The sequence below is a fragment of the Gadus chalcogrammus genome, chromosome 11 (assembly GCF_026213295.1).
Source record: "Gadus chalcogrammus isolate NIFS_2021 chromosome 11, NIFS_Gcha_1.0, whole genome shotgun sequence".
NCBI lineage: Eukaryota > Metazoa > Chordata > Actinopteri > Gadiformes > Gadidae > Gadus > Gadus chalcogrammus.
In genome coordinates, this window is record NC_079422.1 from 24,156,692 (window position 1) to 24,174,899 (window position 18,208).

Here is an 18,208-nt window from a genome sequence, read left to right on the forward strand (position 1 = left end):
TGACCAAGTAAACCTGCCTTTGACTCCTGCATCGTTAACTGTAATATATTAGCACTTGGGCGAGGAGGGGGGTGAGAGGCGACCTGAAACTCACTCAAGGGGTTTAAAATGAAAGTCAATTGAAATCTGCATCACTGTGTCATTTGTGGAGGGGGGGGGGGGGGGGGGCTTGGGACCATTCCCATTTCTACCGACGCTACTGTTGATTTACCTCCTGCTGTTTTATGACTATGGTTATCATTTTAGGGAAGCAGCGGCGGCCATTCTTCTCTGACAAGCGGAGGGACTATTGAGTGATTAAGAATCTTTAACAACCCACCTGGACACACCTGTGGTGCTGTCCCATTTTTCTACCACGGCTAATTGAGGCATTGCTGCAGTATGCATTTGACCGGTACAATGAAACTAAATGACCCCTGGTAACCTGGTGATTCCTACAGCTACATTGCATTGTGTCCAGATTGCTTTGCTGGCTGTCCACCTCACTGGTAGGTTGTTTTGGATAAGCGTGTGTGTCGAATGACGACATGCTTGGACAATACAGACACCAGCACACTGGTGTATTGCCTTGTTCTATGTGTGCCACTTAAGATGATGATACGGCCAACCGAGAAGAGGATTGTGTGTCGATGGGCTCGATTTGGACAGTGAGGCAGGAGAATATCGATGAATCGATCCATCACAGATCATTATTGATCTGCGATCCAGGACTCTAGGCGGAAGGGAGAGCAATGATGCAAACATGGTGTAGCATGACACTAGTCCTATCTGGGTTTTTTCCATGGGGGTCAACTTGAAGGTTTACAACAGTGCATGTATACGGCAGTATTCATGCCGTACACATGCCATAAAACTGTTATCAAGGTATTGATAACAGTCTCTCACAAAATGGCCTGAGGTGACCATACTTATAATAACGAAACTTTGTCAGTAAATCATTCCGTACCATACTCGGAGACGCACTCGATTTCCAGGGCACATATTCCCTTGCTATCAACGGAAATATGTCGAAAGTGGGCTAATGAAACTCTTAAAAAACAATGCACAGCCCCTCAATACGGCTCGGCTTTGATTAATAATGCATCGGGACCACATTCCCGTTGTGTTAGCGGGGTTCGTAGCCGAGTTATGTATTCATGACTCCTGGACGGGGTTCCGCCCTAGGCGCTTGTAGCCAGCGCCGCACTACCCATCACAGCAGCTGTAATAGCCATTACAGTGTGCTGCTGCAGACTCCCTTTGGGCTGAAGTGACAAGCAAGTCAGCGATTTCACCCAGACCATTTCAAAAAATATATTACATCAGAGGCTGGAAAGTATCCAAATGAATCAATTTGGCAAATTACATTTCTATACTTCTCGTGGCTCTGCCTTTTATTTTGCGGAACATATTTATTAGTCATGACTAAAGGTTGTAACCGATCACGCTGCCATCTGTATCCCAATAAAAACAAAATGGGCTTAGGTCAAACAGATATCTTTCACCGTGCGCTGTCATTCGCTGCCCTTCTCTAACGTCCAGTACCCTTTCCCCGTCGAGCCTCCTACAACGCAGAAACAATGACAGGCAGCCAGACGGATGCTGCTGTCACTGGCTAATGCAGTAAGGTCCTTCTGGCAATTAAATCATCCCGGCTGATGCCAAAGAGGCCCCTGAGAGCCAAGGTTGATTAAACTTAGGCTCCAGAAAAACCATGTTCAAGGAGCCCAGGTTGGCCGAAGTGGGTTTCATTCCTTGGATCATTTAGATTACATTATCACCCTCTTCAGGTCTGTAGACCTCAGTTACGGTGACTAAATCCTTAGGAGTGAAGACGAATGAAGGATTTGGATTGAAAAACGTGTTGGCAAACAAAGCAATACTAAGGAAATCAAATATTGATTACTTTTCTGTTTTTGTTATTGAGGTGCACTGAATAACTTATACCAAATGAATGGAGTGCACACTGGGCACTCAGGCAAGTTTTTCATTTCTCACTGCTGCTCAATGAGTTTTAGCCTTGTTCCTTGTTTAGAAACGGACAAGACCAGTTTAACAACACCACAGCAATCTGCCCACAGGAGAACACAGCTTTACAAGCTAAAACAATCAACTAGAATGCCAAATCAGTTAAACTACAAAAGCACAACTCTTTCTTCGAGTAGAAAAGTTCTGAGACATTACGGCCAGCGTGTTAAAGCCAAAACGTAGACCAGAATGTCCCAAATGATTCATCTTTTATTTTGTTTTTGGCACTTTGAGCGATCAGTCCAATCGAACATCTCATTCATCAACTGATTAAGCTCTGTTGACCTTCAATGGAAAGGACCACAATGGAAACAAGCCTTTGGGCTTTATTGTGTTTTTTAATCTTTTTGAACACTTCTGTTAATTGTTGTCCAATAAAGTTTTCAATCATCAATCGATCAATGCCTAGGAGGCATTGAGGGTTTGAGGGAATTGGACATGGGAGACAAAAAGGGGTTGAAAAACCCCCACTGAGGACTGGACATGGTAGAGGGCTGTTAAGCACTGCACCAAGTCACTGTTGACTGCGGGAGAAGAGCATCACTCAGCGTTTCTTAATTATTTACAGCAGCAAAGCTCCTTGCTTGTCAGTTCTACATTCGCCTCTCGCTGAGGCTCCACACTTTCAAGGCATTAGCATATTGTGCTCGAGTTGGGTCTTTGATCAGCAAGATTTCTTTTTTCCTCGGAGAAGGTGAGGTGTGAGAAGAGAGCGATTGTTTGCGTGAGCCGTAAAGAATAGGGGGGGGGTGGGGGGAGCTGGAGCTGAAGCCGTTTGCTTGGGCTGGGGGAATATGCCTTGGTAGGCTGGCATGAGAAGGTAGTATAAAAAAAAAAAACATGTTCTTTCACATAGCATGAGGAAATTTGTGATTCTTATGTTTTTTCTTTTCCTTTTCTATTATGGTCACAGAGACCATCTGTGAAGCCATCTGTGGTGGCGTTTTTAGGTCTGGAATGGCAAGAGTCTCTCAAAGCCATTTAGATAGGAGGCACTCTTCCAGGTTCCACTTGGCTGGAGAATAAACAGGAAGGACCATGTAGCCCCCCCCCCCCCCCCCCCCCCCCACCCCCACCCTCACCTCCCCCCCCCCCCCCCCCCGCTCTGCTGAGCCATCATGGCCGCTCCTGCCCACAGGACTTGGCACAATTCCTCTCGGGAAAACGGATGTAAGCTAAATAACAAAAAAAAACATAACCTAATGTGTCAGGCATTATTCCAGCACCTTTTTATGTCTTTTGTCTGTTTCCGAAAAAAATAAAAAAGTACAAGTGAACGCATTATAAAAACGAATCCTGCAAATGAAATGACTTCAAAGAATTAACACGACGGTGCGCTGGAGCAAAAGGCTGCAATCATGCCCTCATTTAAACGCCTAATCGCTCATTCCCGCCACGTCCCGGGGCTTAAAGGTGGGGCCGCCGGAGTTACGTCTCGCGTCAGTGTGCGACCCATAGAGTCTGACTCTCTCTCCCTACCCAGAAGGCTAATGAACCACACAGAGGCCGGAGTCGAGGGCAGTTCATAAAACAAGCCCTGTCAAGACTCCCATGTGTCCGGTGAAACAAAATGAAACAATACTTTGACGGTGTTTGTCGGTCTTTCCTGAGGGGATTTCTTCAGGCGATACATTTGTGTACCCGACTGACAGGGTTCAAAGACATAAATGAAGAACAAATTAATGAATAACCCCTCTGTGGTCGGGTGGTCCCTGGTGGCAGAACCCTGATCCATGGGGTACAGGTCAGCACCTCCACCCTGATCCCACCCTCCTACCCCGGGCTCCGTCGTCTGCTGGACGGGGGACAGGTGGGTACCAAGCAGCCCCAGTGTTTTTCCCTTCACTAGATCTCTGTTTGCAAACAAGCGACAAGGCTGGCAGCAACGCGCCACACACACACACAACAACACTCCGTCTGGTGCCACCGTCTGTGTGTGATGCCAGATGAAGCTGTTTTATTCTACTCTCTGATCCTGAACACAGCATGTCCTACAGGGGGAGGGTGGGGGACCAAGATGTGTCGGCAGATATGAGCGTATTCTGCTAAATATAAAACATCAGGGGCTGGTCAACGTCCCTAGTCGAGGAAACCAATTTCCTTGGTTTAGTATATCTTTAAAACGCAGGATTCTTCCGAGGAGAGGTTGAGCACAACTCTGTGAGAAGGTTGTAAAACACGCGTTCAGGAGAGAGATCCACACACTTATCCCTCAACCAAACGTCCGCCATCCACGAGACAATCGAAAGATAGTTTTGAATGCCAATTCTCGGGCCCTCTCGGGAGAGAATGTGGCTTAAAGGCCACATTCATCTTCTCTGTCGTCCGCAATACACCAGCGAGGGTTGGGCTAGATCTAATCATAGGTGTCAGGGCTGAAATCTCTGCTAATGAATTGAATCTCGGCCGTGGCCCGCCAAGACTGTGTGCTGGGCGGCCACTCCCGTTCGGAGCGAGGAGAAACTGGAACCGTGATTCACACAGAATACATTCACGTTGAGAGCCATACGTATCAGACATGGGCACACGTTTGATATGCGCGCGTTTCCCGACTCAAAATTTCTAACAGATTATGAAGAATACAGGGTGGGGAGGATTTATACCTTTACCAACTGTGGCCATGGTAACAGCAAGATCAGAGGAAATCAGAATGATTAAGACTGTGTGTGTATGTGTCTGTATGCATGTGTGCTGCTTGTGTGTGCGTGTGCTTGAATGTGCTGTGTATATCTATGCGTTTGTATGTGTATGTGTGCGTCATGCTTGAATGTGTTGTGTAAGTGTGTGTATCAGTGTGTGTGTGTCTGTGTGTGTTTGTGTTCGTGTTTTGTGCTTGAATGTATGTGTGTGTACAATGTACATGTGTGTGTGTGTTCATTGTGCTTGAATGTGTTGCGTATGTGCATGCGCACATGTGTGCGCACGTGTGTGCGTACGGGTCTGTGGCCATGTATGTCTGTGTGCGTTCTGCTTCAACGGGCTATGCATATGTTAGTGTTTGTGCGTATGTGTGTGTGTGTGTGTGTGTGTGTGAGTGTGTTTGTATCTACGTATCTACACGTAAAATACTAACTGATTCCAACGCCAACGTCAACGGCTTCTCCGGCCAACTCCTGCGTCACACGCAATGAAAGTCCTAAATAATGCCTCCTGCCTAATTGATTCCAACCTGGTCTCGAAATAGCATCAAATTAAAACCAGAAGGCCATTTTTTTACCCCCGGAAGATGGCAAACAAGCCTGAGACATGGGACTGTAGGTCAGTTTGCGTATCTTAAAGCTTTAAATTATGCAGTTAGCGTGCAGAGCACTTACTTCATCCCTCCATCCCTCCCCCGCCCCCGCCCCCCCCCCCTCATCTTTTGCCTTTTCGCCTCTTGCCTCTCCCTCTCTCTCAATCTCCCCATATCTGTGTTACCCTAGGCATGTGTGAGACAACAAACCTATTACTATTCCGCCTGCCTCCATCGCTATACCCATTTCTCTCCTATTCTCCCTCTTTTCTGGTATAATTCTGCTCTGTCCGTGGCACAGTGTGTAGCTGCTGAGGTATAAGCTGGCCGTGGAGAGAGGTAGAGAGAGAGAGAGAGAGAGAGAGAGGGAGAGAGAGAGAGAGAGAGAGAGAGAGAGAGAGAGAGAGAGAGAGAGAGAGAGAGAGGGCAGGGAGGGGAGAGGGAGAGAGAGAGAGAGAGAGAGATAGAGAGAGAGAGAGAGAGAGAGAGAGAGAGAGAGAGAGAGAGAGAGAGAGAGAGAGAGAGAGAGAGAGAGAGAGAGAGAGAGATAGAGAGAGGGCAGGGAGGGGAGAGGGAGAGAGAGAGAGAGAGAGAGAGAGAGAGAGAGAGAGAGGGCAGGGAGGGGAGAGGGAGAGAGAGAGAGAGTGAGAGAGGTAGAGAGAGAGAGAGAGAGAGAGAGAGAGAGAGAGAGAGAGAGAGAGAGAGAGAGAGAGAGAGAGAGAGAGAGAGAGAGAGAGGGCAGGGAGGGGAGAGGGAGAGAGAGAGAGAGTGAGAGAGGTAGAGAGAGAGAGAGAGAGAGAGAGAGAGGAGAGAGAGAGAGAGAGAGAGAGAGAGAGAGAGAGAGAGAGAGAGAGAGAGAGGGGGGGCGGGGTAGAGAAAGAGGGAGGGAAAGAGGAGGGTATGGGAGAGAGAGAGAGAGATGATGGGAGAGTGGGGGGGAGGGTGGGAGAGAGTGAAAGAGAGAAAGAGGAGGGAATGAGAGAGAGAGGGGGGAAAAGCGAGATACAGCAGCAAAAGGGTGTCGTCCAACCCGTCATGGTGGTTGCTCGTGAGAGGAGGCAGCTGCAGATATCTCAAACCCCTCCATTCAGCGCCTCGCCCCCTCCCCCATGTCATCCCCCTGCCTCGGGTCCCCGGAATGAGTAAGAGATGCTGGAAGAAAGGGGGCGTATTCCAACCGTATTCCCTTTCTCTGGTCTCACTCTCGCCTCTTTAAGGGGGCTGCTGATGGCAAAATGGGTTTTGTTCGGTCATAAAATAATTGTATTGCTTTGTGGTCGCACTCTGATCGTATTCCAATAAAGTTCAATAGACGACATGGGCGCAGGAAGGGTTATGGTCACAACAAGTAAGCTGTCAACTGTCCCATGGCACGTCTTGGGCTGGGGATGCCTGTCAGCCTTTGGGAGGCTTTTGAAACCGTAATGCAGCCTTGCCAAGCCCCAATGTGCCCGCTTAAAATCCTGCAGCAACGCCCAGGGACCGCCAGCACAGAGGCTCCCTAACGACTAACCACAAGGTCCGTTTTCCTACAACAGATGTGCACCCCTTGTTGCAAGAGTGCATTCAGCGACTGGGTTTCGTTTTTATCGAAGCGAATGACGGAGGACCTTTTTTTTCTTTTTCTTTTTTTTAATCGACCGATGTTTCATTTACCACGGACACAGATAGAATTGTCTTATCATTACACACATATCCATACACAATCGCAACGTAACAAAACATAGCAGCCTCGCAACCTTATAAAACCTGAAACAAATGGAAAAGATAAAAGCTACACTGATTTTCTTTTAAATCACAAATCAAATTCTAATGTATGAATCCGATATTTAAGGCAATGCTCTTATGATTACAATCACATTCACTGTAAGCTACTATGTGTGGTGGAGTGTGCAGCATCCCCTGCCACGTCTGTTATGAATGAAACGGTGCATTCATTCAATGCGTAAAAGCAAACTTGTAATTCACGGAGCACCTTGGCCACCTGCAGTAGCCCACCCTGATACGGGATGATGAGGAGAGAACGCAATGTGTGGAAAAGGAATGAAAACCATACTCTACCTGAAATAATCCAGCCGGCTGCTCTGAGTACAAGCTGTCAGCGAGTGATGCGGACTATAGGGTGCTGTGCAGCATACGGCTCCAACCAGCCAGCAGGTCAGTCGTTGCGCATGGTGGCCAGTCACCAAGACGTGCTCCTCACAGGAGTACTTTAGGGGTAGAACGTATTAAAATCGTCAAACACTCACTGACTCACTCTGCTTGCTTGCTCGCTCACTCACTCGAGGCACAGGTGATCTCTGCTGCGTGGGCTCGCTCTGTTAAGGTCTCTCTCTCTCTCTCTCTCTCTCTCTCTCTCTCTCTCTCTCTCTCTCTCTCTCTCTCTCTCTCTCTCTCTCTCTCTCTCTCTCTCTCTCTCTCTCCTCTCTCTCTCTCTCTCTCTCTCTCTCTCTCTCTCTCTCTCTCTCTCTCTCTCTCTCTCTCTCTCTCTCTCTCTCTTACACTCTCTCCTCCGTGAAAAATGACAAGCGCTTGGTACCCGCGGGCATGGAAACCCCTGCATTAGAGCGATACAGAATTGATGCTTAGAAGTAGACACTTAAATATCTTGTTGCTGAATCCACTATTCGACCTGTGTGATTGGCATTAAAACTAGCAGCGATAAAAAAATATACGATTTCAATCTGAACGATCTGGAGTTCGTAGAGTTGCTTGTCAAATCCCGCCATCTATTGGTGATCTGGAACAGCATGAGGGATGCGTTGCACGAAACTTTGTGTCACCTTGGACATGGGAGTCTTCAACTGCATGTATTCAGTATCATTTTGGAAACCTTGCATACATATACACACATTGTAGTGCCTCTGTGTTTACAATTGATTTCAGGATTTCTCTAATCGGATTGCTTAGCAGGCGCAGAATAATCTTGCTCCATTTCTGACCTCTTAACCCTGTTAACGTGATGTGTTTTGTGTGGGTGTATTGCATATGGAATGTGTTTATCATGCTCTCCTTATTCTCTCTCTCTCTCTCTCTCTCTCTCTCTCTCTCTCTCTCTCTCTCTCTCTCTCTCTCTCTCTCTCTCTCTCTCTCTCTCTCTCTCTCTCTCTCTCTCTCTCTCTCTCTCTCTCTCTCTCTCTCTCTCAGTAGCAACTATTGACTATTGACTCTGCTCACACAATAATTCCCCATTGTGAGGATAGTGACATTGCGCTTGACGTTTGCGATGGGCTCCTGCAGGGATATTCTGCCATCTGCAGGACAAACAATGAATTACATCCAACAAACGCTCAATCTCTTCAAATCCTATAATTTACCTATCGTGAAATGCCTACAATAGCTGGTTGTTTAAATGTCAATACATATGCTTCAACCCCAATAATACACACATCAACTAACATGAGGGTTAGGAAGAGATATCAGAGCCTCACTAGTGACTAGTGTGTGCGGCGCTGCGTCTGTCACGTGACGACCGCGCCTACCGCCCAGTCACATGACCTCCACTTGTTTTCCTCTGCAGAGGAAAGATGGCCGCTCACCTGACCAATGGAAGAGTGAATCTAAACATTTTGAGAGAAGCAGCACGCAAGGAGCTTCGAGAATTCTTGGACAAATGTGCGGGAAGCAAGGTATTTCACATGTTCGGTTTTCACATGTTCATTTGATAACGATGATCACACCACGGCGTTTCTTGCCTTGCATGGAGCATTCGTGCTTCATCATATCCTGAGTCAGATTTGATGGGTCTGATCTGATGTCAGATCACGTGAATCGGGTTATTTTGCTTTGCAGGCCATAGTTTGGGATGAATATTTGACCGGACCCTTTGGCCTGATCGCACAGTACTCCTTACTGAAGGTACGTTATTCGTATACACATTTACAGGCGGGTGGCTTTGGACCTGATCCTCATTTTGCTGTAGTGAATGAACAAAGCTGAATGGCCGTGCCTTTCAGGAACATGAAGTGGAGAAGATGTTTACCCTCAAGGGAGGGCGCCTCCCCCCTGCAGATGTCAAAAACATCATCTTCTTTGTGCGTCCCAGGCTGGAGCTGATGGACATCATTGCTGAGAATGTGTTTAGGTTTGTATAAATATGTGTGTGTCCAGTATTCCAAGCTAACATGAAAAAAAAAAAAAACACACAGCAATCTAGCGTTTGTATTGGTCGTTTTCTGTAATAGTAATAGTAGCCTCTAATAAAGCTCTCTTCACTTTAACTGTGGTTCCTTCAGTGACAAGTCAAACTCGCGGGACTACCACATCCTGTTTGTGCCACGGAGGAGCATGCTGTGCGAGCAGCGCCTCAAGGAACAAGGGGTCCTGGGTTCGTTCACCAACATCGACGAGTACATCCTGGACCTGATTCCCTACGACGGCGACCTGCTCTCCATGGAGTCGGAAGGAGCCTTCAGGGTGTGTTGAGTCTGTGTGTACACGTATAGCATATTCACAAATACTAAACAGGGATGCATTACATTGTCTGCCTCACAACGGTAACGGCAGCAACCACTTTTAGGCGACTTACTTACCTACTGATGCCTAAACCGGGTGTTAAGTCAAATGTAGTATTGCTCTTAACTTAATCATATTGATCTGCTACAGGAGTGCTATCTGGAAAACGACCAGACCACCCTGTACCACACCGCTAAAGGGCTCATGACCCTGCAGGCGCTATATGGCACCATACCCCAGATCTATGGCAAAGGCGATTGTGCACGGGTGAGTTTGAGCGTGTCTGTGTCTGTGTCTATGTCTATGTCTTTGCACAGAAGCATAATGCTGCTGTTAATACTACAACAACAATTACAACGCCCATCATTGTTTTTCACAACCTGGCGTGTGTCCTGGAACGGTGTCTTGTTTATCTGGGTCTGGGGTAGCATGTGGCCAACATGATGCTGAGGATGAAGAGGGAGTTTGCGGGCAGCCAGAACCAGATCCTGCCGGTGTTCGACACGCTTCTGCTGTTGGACCGCAACGTGGACCTGCTGACGCCGTTGGCCACGCAGCTCACTTACGAGGGCCTCATCGACGAGATCTACGGCATCACCAACGGTCCGTTTGTATACGGACGCCTTATCGTAGAGGGGCAGGGGTCAGTTCCCATGCGTTGAAAGCCCGATGCTTAACCTCTACCTGCTCCTCAGAAAGACACGGTTCTGGATTCACTGTCCTTGCACTAAAAAGATAGCAATTAGTATTGTGTTGCATCTTATCCTAGCTATCTTTGTTGTGTACGGGGAATGGGTTAACCTAGTGATTGTTAGTGCCTGGCACTTGGTTCTATGACCATCCTTACTGTACCGACAACGATATATTATTGTTTCTCTTCCTTCTGAGCAGATGTACTTATTGTAAGTCACTTTAGATAAAAGCATCTGCTGAATGGCCTAGAACACTTCAATCCAAAGCAATTTACAAGTTAGAATGAGAGCAAATAAATTATCCAATCAGAATCGGAGTAGCTACACAGAAAAATACTGCTACGCCGTCAGTTTAAAGCTGGGGTAGGCAGCTTTGGAGAAACCAGCCAGAGTAAGCTTAATTCCCTCCCCTCGATTCTGGCCTCCCACTAAAGCCACTCGCCCTAAACACAGGACTAGCTCGCTAGCTTTAGCTTTAGCTTTAAGTCCGCTGTGCCTTGTTGAAGAAGATGGTCACACGTAATGAGACCACTGGCAGAGTGCCCGCAGGTAGGCAGGTATGTAGGTAGATAGACAGTTGGGTCATCCAATCATTTCATTCTGGCCTGATGAAATGATTGGACGGGCATGTTAACGACCTCTGACGGTGAAAGATAACTGTTAGATCTTTAGAGCATTTGATTCATGGATTGCTGTCGGGGGTTCAACAAATAAAATAAATGACATACCCTAGCTTTAACAACAACAACAACAACTGGACAGAGTGCAGAGAGCATCGAGAAATACATGATTAGTGTAATTTAAAACTATACAGTTTGTACACATTACTATCTATTTATGCATGACTTACTCTTGATTTAGGTTATGTGAAGCTGCCACCTGAGAAGTTTGCCCAGAAGAAGCAGGGGGAGGGCAGCAAGGACCTGCCCACCGAGCCCAAGAAGCTGCAGCTCAACTCCGCAGAGGAGCTGTACGCAGAGATCCGAGATAAGAACTTCAACGCTGTGGGTGCTGCCCTCAGCAAGAAGGCCAAGATAATTTCAGCTGCCTTTGAGGTTAGTCAGTCTATTATACCACACTGGTGGGAGGTGTGGGTTTCATAATATGTCATGCCGTTGACAGCACCGGTTTCTCTCAGGATTTGGCATTGTTCTGGGAAATGAAAACGTTCTCTTTTTTCCTTTTGCACAATGAGCACCTCGGCACAATCCAATAACGAGGATCTGAAAATCATGGTTTTCATGAGAAACTGCAACGACCCCATTTGTCAGACAAATTATTTGCTTTCCAGCAATGAAAAACAAATAATGTATTCAACATGTCCATACATTTAAGTAACGAGCCGTTTAGTTGTTGGTGTTATCGCCCTTTCTTAAAATGGCCGACAAAGTAATCGAATCAGATCGTAATCCATGCGTCGATTGTCACTACAAAGGCCACAACGGAAAAAACCAATAGATTCAGCCCACTTACGAATCACCTCAAAGATGTGACGAATCTATCGCAATCGGATATGTCCTTTGTCCGTTTTTTTAGCTGATGTGTAATATATTCTGTTGTAAGTGGAGTTTGTCAGCAGCCACTGTGACGCAGCATCATCAGTTACCCAAACCAGATGTGCAAGGCTGTTAACTGATGTAAAACCAGGTTGTTAACTGATGTAAAACCAGGTGGTTAACTGATGTAAACTGATGATGGATACACAAGGATCCATGACATCATCAGTAGCATATCTACATACGTTTGTCTGTTGTTTTTTCTTATTTGCTATTCGCTGATATTCAAGGCAGATTTGGATGAAGGACAGAAAGTGCTCCTATAGCCTGCATAGCAAAACTACACCAACGCACCTGTCGTTGATTCGTGTTATTTTCGTGTATTTATTGTATTGCACGCCCGTGCCTGTTCGGCCTCATCTTTTAATTGTTTGACGCTCCCCCGTGTATTCATATTTTTAGCAGCTCGACTCACGATTTAATCATTTTTTCCTCACGCTGTTCAGGAGCGCCACAACGCTAAGACGGTGGGAGAGATAAAGCAGTTTGTGTCCCAGCTGCCACACATGCAGGCGGCCCGTAGCTCCCTGGCTAACCACACCTCCATCGCGGAGCTCATCAAGGACCTCACAAGTGCGTAAACGACCTACCGGCCGCCGTCTCCCCTCTCCCATCCCGACTACATGTGATTCATGACGAGGATTCAACTGTATGTCTTGATAGCTCGGCACGTCCTACATTTTTTTTACTGCTCAGTTAGTCTTGGCGTTAAGGTGTTGGACTCCCTGAAAGGTTGTGAGTTCGAACCTCCTACAGGTAGTCCATAGGCTACCTGCAGGCGTCCTTGATCAAGATGCTTTAGCCCTACCTTCTCATTTATTAAAGAAATGTATATGTATAACATTTGAATGGTAGATGTAAAGCAATATGAGCTGGACCGAGAAGAGAAGTGTTCAGGAGCACAGGAATGCTTTAGAAGCTGATGGTTTTGTCTTTGGCCCTGTAGCATCCGAGGCTTTCTTTGATAACCTCACGGTGGAACAGGAGTTCATGACTGGAGTGGACACAGACAAGGTACGGCACATGCACCCAGTGTCTGTCTCCTAAGCACTCGAATAGGATGGAGCTCCTCTCCCTTGCTTTGAGTGTTGAAATACATACTCGAAAAAAACATTCCATTTCGAGTATTTACCCACTCAAATAAACTAAATTTGCACCGTGATACCTCATGATTTCACTGATTTCAAATTGTATTTATTCTGGTTCTTTTCTTTTGGTTATTTATCCAATACAAACGCCTGTGGAGTCCAAATGGGGAGTCTGAGCTAGAGCATAATGATTCAAATGCTGAATTGAATTTGAAAGTCGTGAATCCATTGTGCAGGTCAACACGTACATCGAGGACTGCATCTCCCAGAAGGACCCTCTGATCAAGGTCCTGCGTCTCATGTGCATGCAGTCCGTCTGCAACAACGGCCTCAAGCAGAAGGTGCTGGACTTCTACAAGAGGGAAATCCTGCAGGTAGTTAGGAAATGCAATTTTTCTTGTTGTTCTTTTGTATTGTGGATCATTATTACATCATCGATTGTAACAATGTATTTCCTCTATGATCAATATTGGGATTGCGTGTCAACCTGGCCAACGATGAGACCCAACTTGATGACGCAAACCATATGGCGTCTCTTGTCGTGTTTTTTCAGACTTACGGTTATGAGCACATGCTAACTCTGAACAACCTGGAGAAGACGGGGCTCCTGAAGCTACAGACCAACTCGAGGAACAACTACCCCACCATCAGGAAGACCCTGAAGCTGTGGATGGAGGACGCAAACGAGCAGGTGAGTCAACTGCTGCCGAGACGACTTCAACAGGCGGGTGTAGGAGAGGAGAAGGTGGAGGAAACGTCAATCGTCCACCCGTCTACCCCATGTTTTTTAGTGTGTGTGTGTGTGTGTGTGTGTGTGTGTGTGTGTGTGTGTGTGTGTGTGTGTGTGTGTGTGTGTGTGTGTGTGTGTGTGTGTGTGTGTGTGTGTGTGTGTGTGTGTGTGTGTGTGTGTGTCTGTGTCTTAATATTTATCTGCAAGGCATATTTGTACGATTTGTCATCCTTTGCCAAGTGGACGTCTTTTGTTATACAAAATAATTAATATTTAATTAAACAAATGATTGTGTTTGTCTGTGTCCGTCCAGACCCCCAACGACATCAGCTACGTGTACAGCGGCTACGCCCCTCTCAGCGTCCGTCTGACCCAGGTCCTGGCCCGGCCCGGCTGGCGCAGCATCGAGGAGGTGCTGAAGATGCTGCCCGGGCCTCACTTTGAGGAGAGGCAGCAGCTGCCCGCCGGGCTCCACAAAAAACGTAAGAACAACCCCCAGCATTTTAAATAAAATACTCCAGGAAATGTAGTTGTGGTTGGTGGCGTGTTGGCCCCGGACGCTGGGTTAACAGGAGCCACACGGATGTAAACAACCCTCCTGCGTGCTGCTGGGTGGAGATAAGGCCGGGCTTTGTTCCCTGCACTGTCCAAAAGCTGAAAGAAGCAGGCGATTTACTGCGGCAATCGACAATGGGGGAAAAGTGTGTGTGTGTGTGTGTGTGTGTGTGTGTGTGTGTGTGTGTGTGTGTGTGTGTGTGTGTGTGTGTGTGTGTGTGTGTGTGTGTGTGTGTGTGTGTGTGTGTGTGTGTGTGTGTGTGTGTGTGTGTGTTGTGGTCGGGACAATGTGTGAACGGTATTTACACACTTGTCTCTGAAATGTGCTAATTAAAATAGAATAACTCAACCTGACTTGTTTCTGCATGTCTTCCATTGTATGACGGGAAAAAAGGTGTTAATGGGGGCCTCAGTTTAAGGGAGGGCGACGGATCCACCGAATTGTGTTGATTCCACGTTTCCAAAGCACGCTGGTCTTAAAATGGCCGAACGCCACCCTGTGTTGCACTCAGCCTCCTCTCAGGGGGGTGACGCCATGTTTGACCACCTGCTGCTCCTCTCATGTGTGTTGTCGCTGTTTGTTTGGGGACAGGCCAACAGGGGGAGAACCGCACCACGCTGGTGTTCTTCCTGGGCGGGGTGACGTACGCCGAGATCACCGCCCTGCGTTTCCTGTCGCAGATGGAAGACAGCGGGATGGAGTACATCATCGCCACGACCAAACTCATCAACGGCAGCAGCTGGATCAAATCCCTCATGGACCACCCGGAGACGCAGATCCCCTGAGTCACGGCTGGCCTGGGGGGGTGGGGGGGGGGGGCACTTCACACCTGGCCACATCAAGCCCCTCGGCCTTTCTCAGTCTGGCCCTTCTGTGTGCTGCAGGTGTCTGATTGAAGTCGGTCCCGCCGATGGCAGAACAGGTGTAGCGTGTTAGGTCACACGGGTCATTGTTCTCAAGCCACACGAGAGTCCGACTCCGCTTTGTGTTGTTCTGTACGTCCGATCGTCTGATAGTCCCTTCGATAAGTTGGGTTCTCTAAGGTTATCACTCTGGGCTGTTGAGCAGCGATGGATACTGTATATATGTTAATAAAGGAGTGAGGGTGCGTTTGGAAAATGTAATGCGCTTGCGATTTTTTTTCCAATAAAAATAACTAATAAGAAAAGAGAACTCGTTTGGCCTTATTTCTAATTTTTGCAAATACATGTTTTGAATGAATTAATAAAATGCGTTCCAGCAAATTGACTTATCTTCCTAAGAGGTTTGGGATTTTGTGGTTCCACATATTATAAGCGAAATAAATATTGCATCGCCCTAATTACTAAACTTAATTTCTCTAAATACAGTATAATAATGACGTAATACAGTCTGTGCATCTCTCTCCCCGTGTGCGGGGGGCGAGAGGGAGACGAGGAGCGGATGGGAGTGTATCCATCACCACATCCCCCCCCCCAGCCCTCTGAAGGAGCAATTAGCTGGGTAACAGGCTCTCCGATCAGCCGATAATGGCCCTTTGCTGTCTGGAAGCAGCCAGCCAGCCCTATGGCAGCACGTGATCTGACAGCACAGGGCACTGATTGAATTAGGAAGCCATTTGCTGTGTGTTCCGGTAGACGATAACAGCGCTGGAAAATAAAAGGACATTGGGTGTCTTTTAGCAATCGATAGCCTGTCCATTCCTTGCTCCTATGGGCAGATATGCTCGTAGGTTGCCCGTTGGATACTGACAGGTTTATTGTGAGATATTGGAGCAGACAGCCTCTGACTTTATTCTGCAGAGGCTGTGTTTGTTTTGGGGGGATTTGGATCAGAATATAATTTAAAGTAGAAAATCAAATTCTCTTTTCTTGGAGGAGCAGATGCACTGTGTGGCTTAACCTTCCACTTAGAAAACCCCAGGGCTATCAAACAGTTAAATAGCCTGGGGCTCCTCCTCTGTCATAAGGACTTCAGGCAGGCAAGGCAACTCAGTTGAGAAAGTGTCTCTGGGCTGGAAACACAGAAGCCCCTTCACCGAGCAGTTCTGTTTACGGCTGACCGTCAAAGGTAAGTCACTTTTCTGCCTCTTTGATCCATTTTATGTTTCCCATGCTTTTTGTTTTAAACCTGAATCTATTATGTCTTTGTGGTGTGCAGGCAATATACAATAATATAAAGAGTTGAAAGTAAATATATTATTTGTTTGTGATTGTCAATCATTTCATTCGCAGTGCATATTTATATCGTCAGGGTGTGCTTTTTTTTTAATCTTTATTCGTTGAGGGGAAAACAGCGCATCAAATAACAGACTAGAAGTAGGCCTAGTAAGAATGGCTTTTAAAACTTGATTATAATGCATCTTTTTATTTTTTTTATCTGTTCATTTATTCTGGTTGCAGATCAATACTGAACCCATTTTGTGCAATTACAAATACATTATTAATGGCCCCCTTATAAATACCCTCAGCATGTACTTATAAAAGCAAGGCCAGTTTACCTTGCGACTTAACAGTTCGGCCTCACAGCAGGAGACTATAGTGCTTTTATATCTCTTAAATGAGAATCAATCAAATAAATTTTGATTTTGAATTTTGAGTTCTGAAATTTGCTGGCCTGGGAACGTCTTTGAATGGATCCGAAACAGCAGCAGCAAACGTCCAAAACCCCCTTTTCCCCCCTCTTTATTTCAGAGCGATGGGACAAATCAAAGCCATGGACCACCTGAGTCGAGGGGCCGGACAGGAGCTCAAGATCCAGATGGACTTTGAGGTGGAGCCCCTGTCCATCAGATTCCTCCGGACATTTCGAGAAGTTCTGAAATTCGTTTTCTTTAGCTACACCGTGTTGTTTGGTGCCTTGCTCCTGGCCCGATGGACGACCTATTTCATGGTTGGGAAGAAATAAAGAAAAAGGGAGGAGAAGATTACATCACTCTCTCTCTCTCTCTCTCTCTCTCTCTCTCTCTCTCTCTCTCTCTGTCTCTCTCTCTCTCTCTCTCTCTCTCTCTCTCTCTCTCTCTCTCTCTGTCTCTCTCTGTCTCTCTCTCTCTGTCTCTCTCTCTCTCTCTCTCCCTCTCTCTCTCCATATGGCTTAAAGGTTCCATCTCAAAGTGGTTGCACAGTCGTCATGTCATTCAACACACCACAGGAACTAGATATAGGTGTATTCAATATGTTTATTCAGCACTTTTAGCCTTTTTCTCAAGTCAATGTCATTGTTGAAATCATCGAATCTTATAAAAAGCTTTTCATTAACTGTATGTAAAAGCATCAAATGCTATATTGATTAAGCAATGGAATAGTGCATATGGATCAGATCAGAGTTACAGTTTGGGTTTGCCAACTATAGGCCTCATGATGGTTGAGGAGAATTCATTGTTTGGCAGTCTTTCCCCGATACAGAACATGATTCAGATACCGACTACACCTATTTCATCTGCCTCCTGTGGATGATGAAGCAGGCTTCTTTTGATCCAGACTGATGTGAAGACTGTAGACGTCCGTTGCCCAGGCTCTGTGGAACCAATGCCTAGGGACCCACAGTTCCTTAATGCTCGGTTCACATCAAGTACTTAACTCCTCCAGTGGGAAAATGCTATGTGCCCGAAAGGAATCAGACAGCCGACTGTTCCTCTTATCCAACATAGTTGAACTGGTACGTTGCGAGTAAGAACCTGCCCGTTTTGTGCTCACTGAATGCTTCTACATTTGTTCAAGTGACTTTGTATGATTTATTTTAGAATTAAATTGTCTTGAATTGTATAATTGTATTTATTTGTTGACTGTGATTATTTTGAGATACACAATTATTTATGATACATGCAACATCATGTCCATCCACTTACCATGGTAATTCACATGCTATATATAACTTAGGAAGTACTTTTTAAATAGCTGCCTTATAAGCCTCA

At 46.4% G+C, this 18,208-nt stretch overlaps 1 protein-coding gene across 1 annotated transcript; it reads left to right on the forward strand.

The window, feature by feature from the left end:
- Positions 1-8,751: 8,751 nt before the first annotated feature.
- Positions 8,752-15,481, forward strand: vps33a (VPS33A core subunit of CORVET and HOPS complexes). The gene is made up of 13 exons (XM_056601973.1): positions 8,752-8,868; positions 9,032-9,097; positions 9,196-9,323; positions 9,475-9,655; positions 9,845-9,961; positions 10,123-10,297; positions 11,248-11,441; positions 12,389-12,515; positions 12,889-12,956; positions 13,267-13,404; positions 13,584-13,721; positions 14,074-14,242; positions 14,908-15,481. Exons 1-13 carry the CDS (start codon positions 8,767-8,769, stop codon positions 15,099-15,101), a joined length of 1,797 nt encoding a protein of 598 aa, XP_056457948.1. The 5' UTR covers positions 8,752-8,766; the 3' UTR covers positions 15,102-15,481.
- Positions 15,482-18,208: the final 2,727 nt, after the last annotated feature.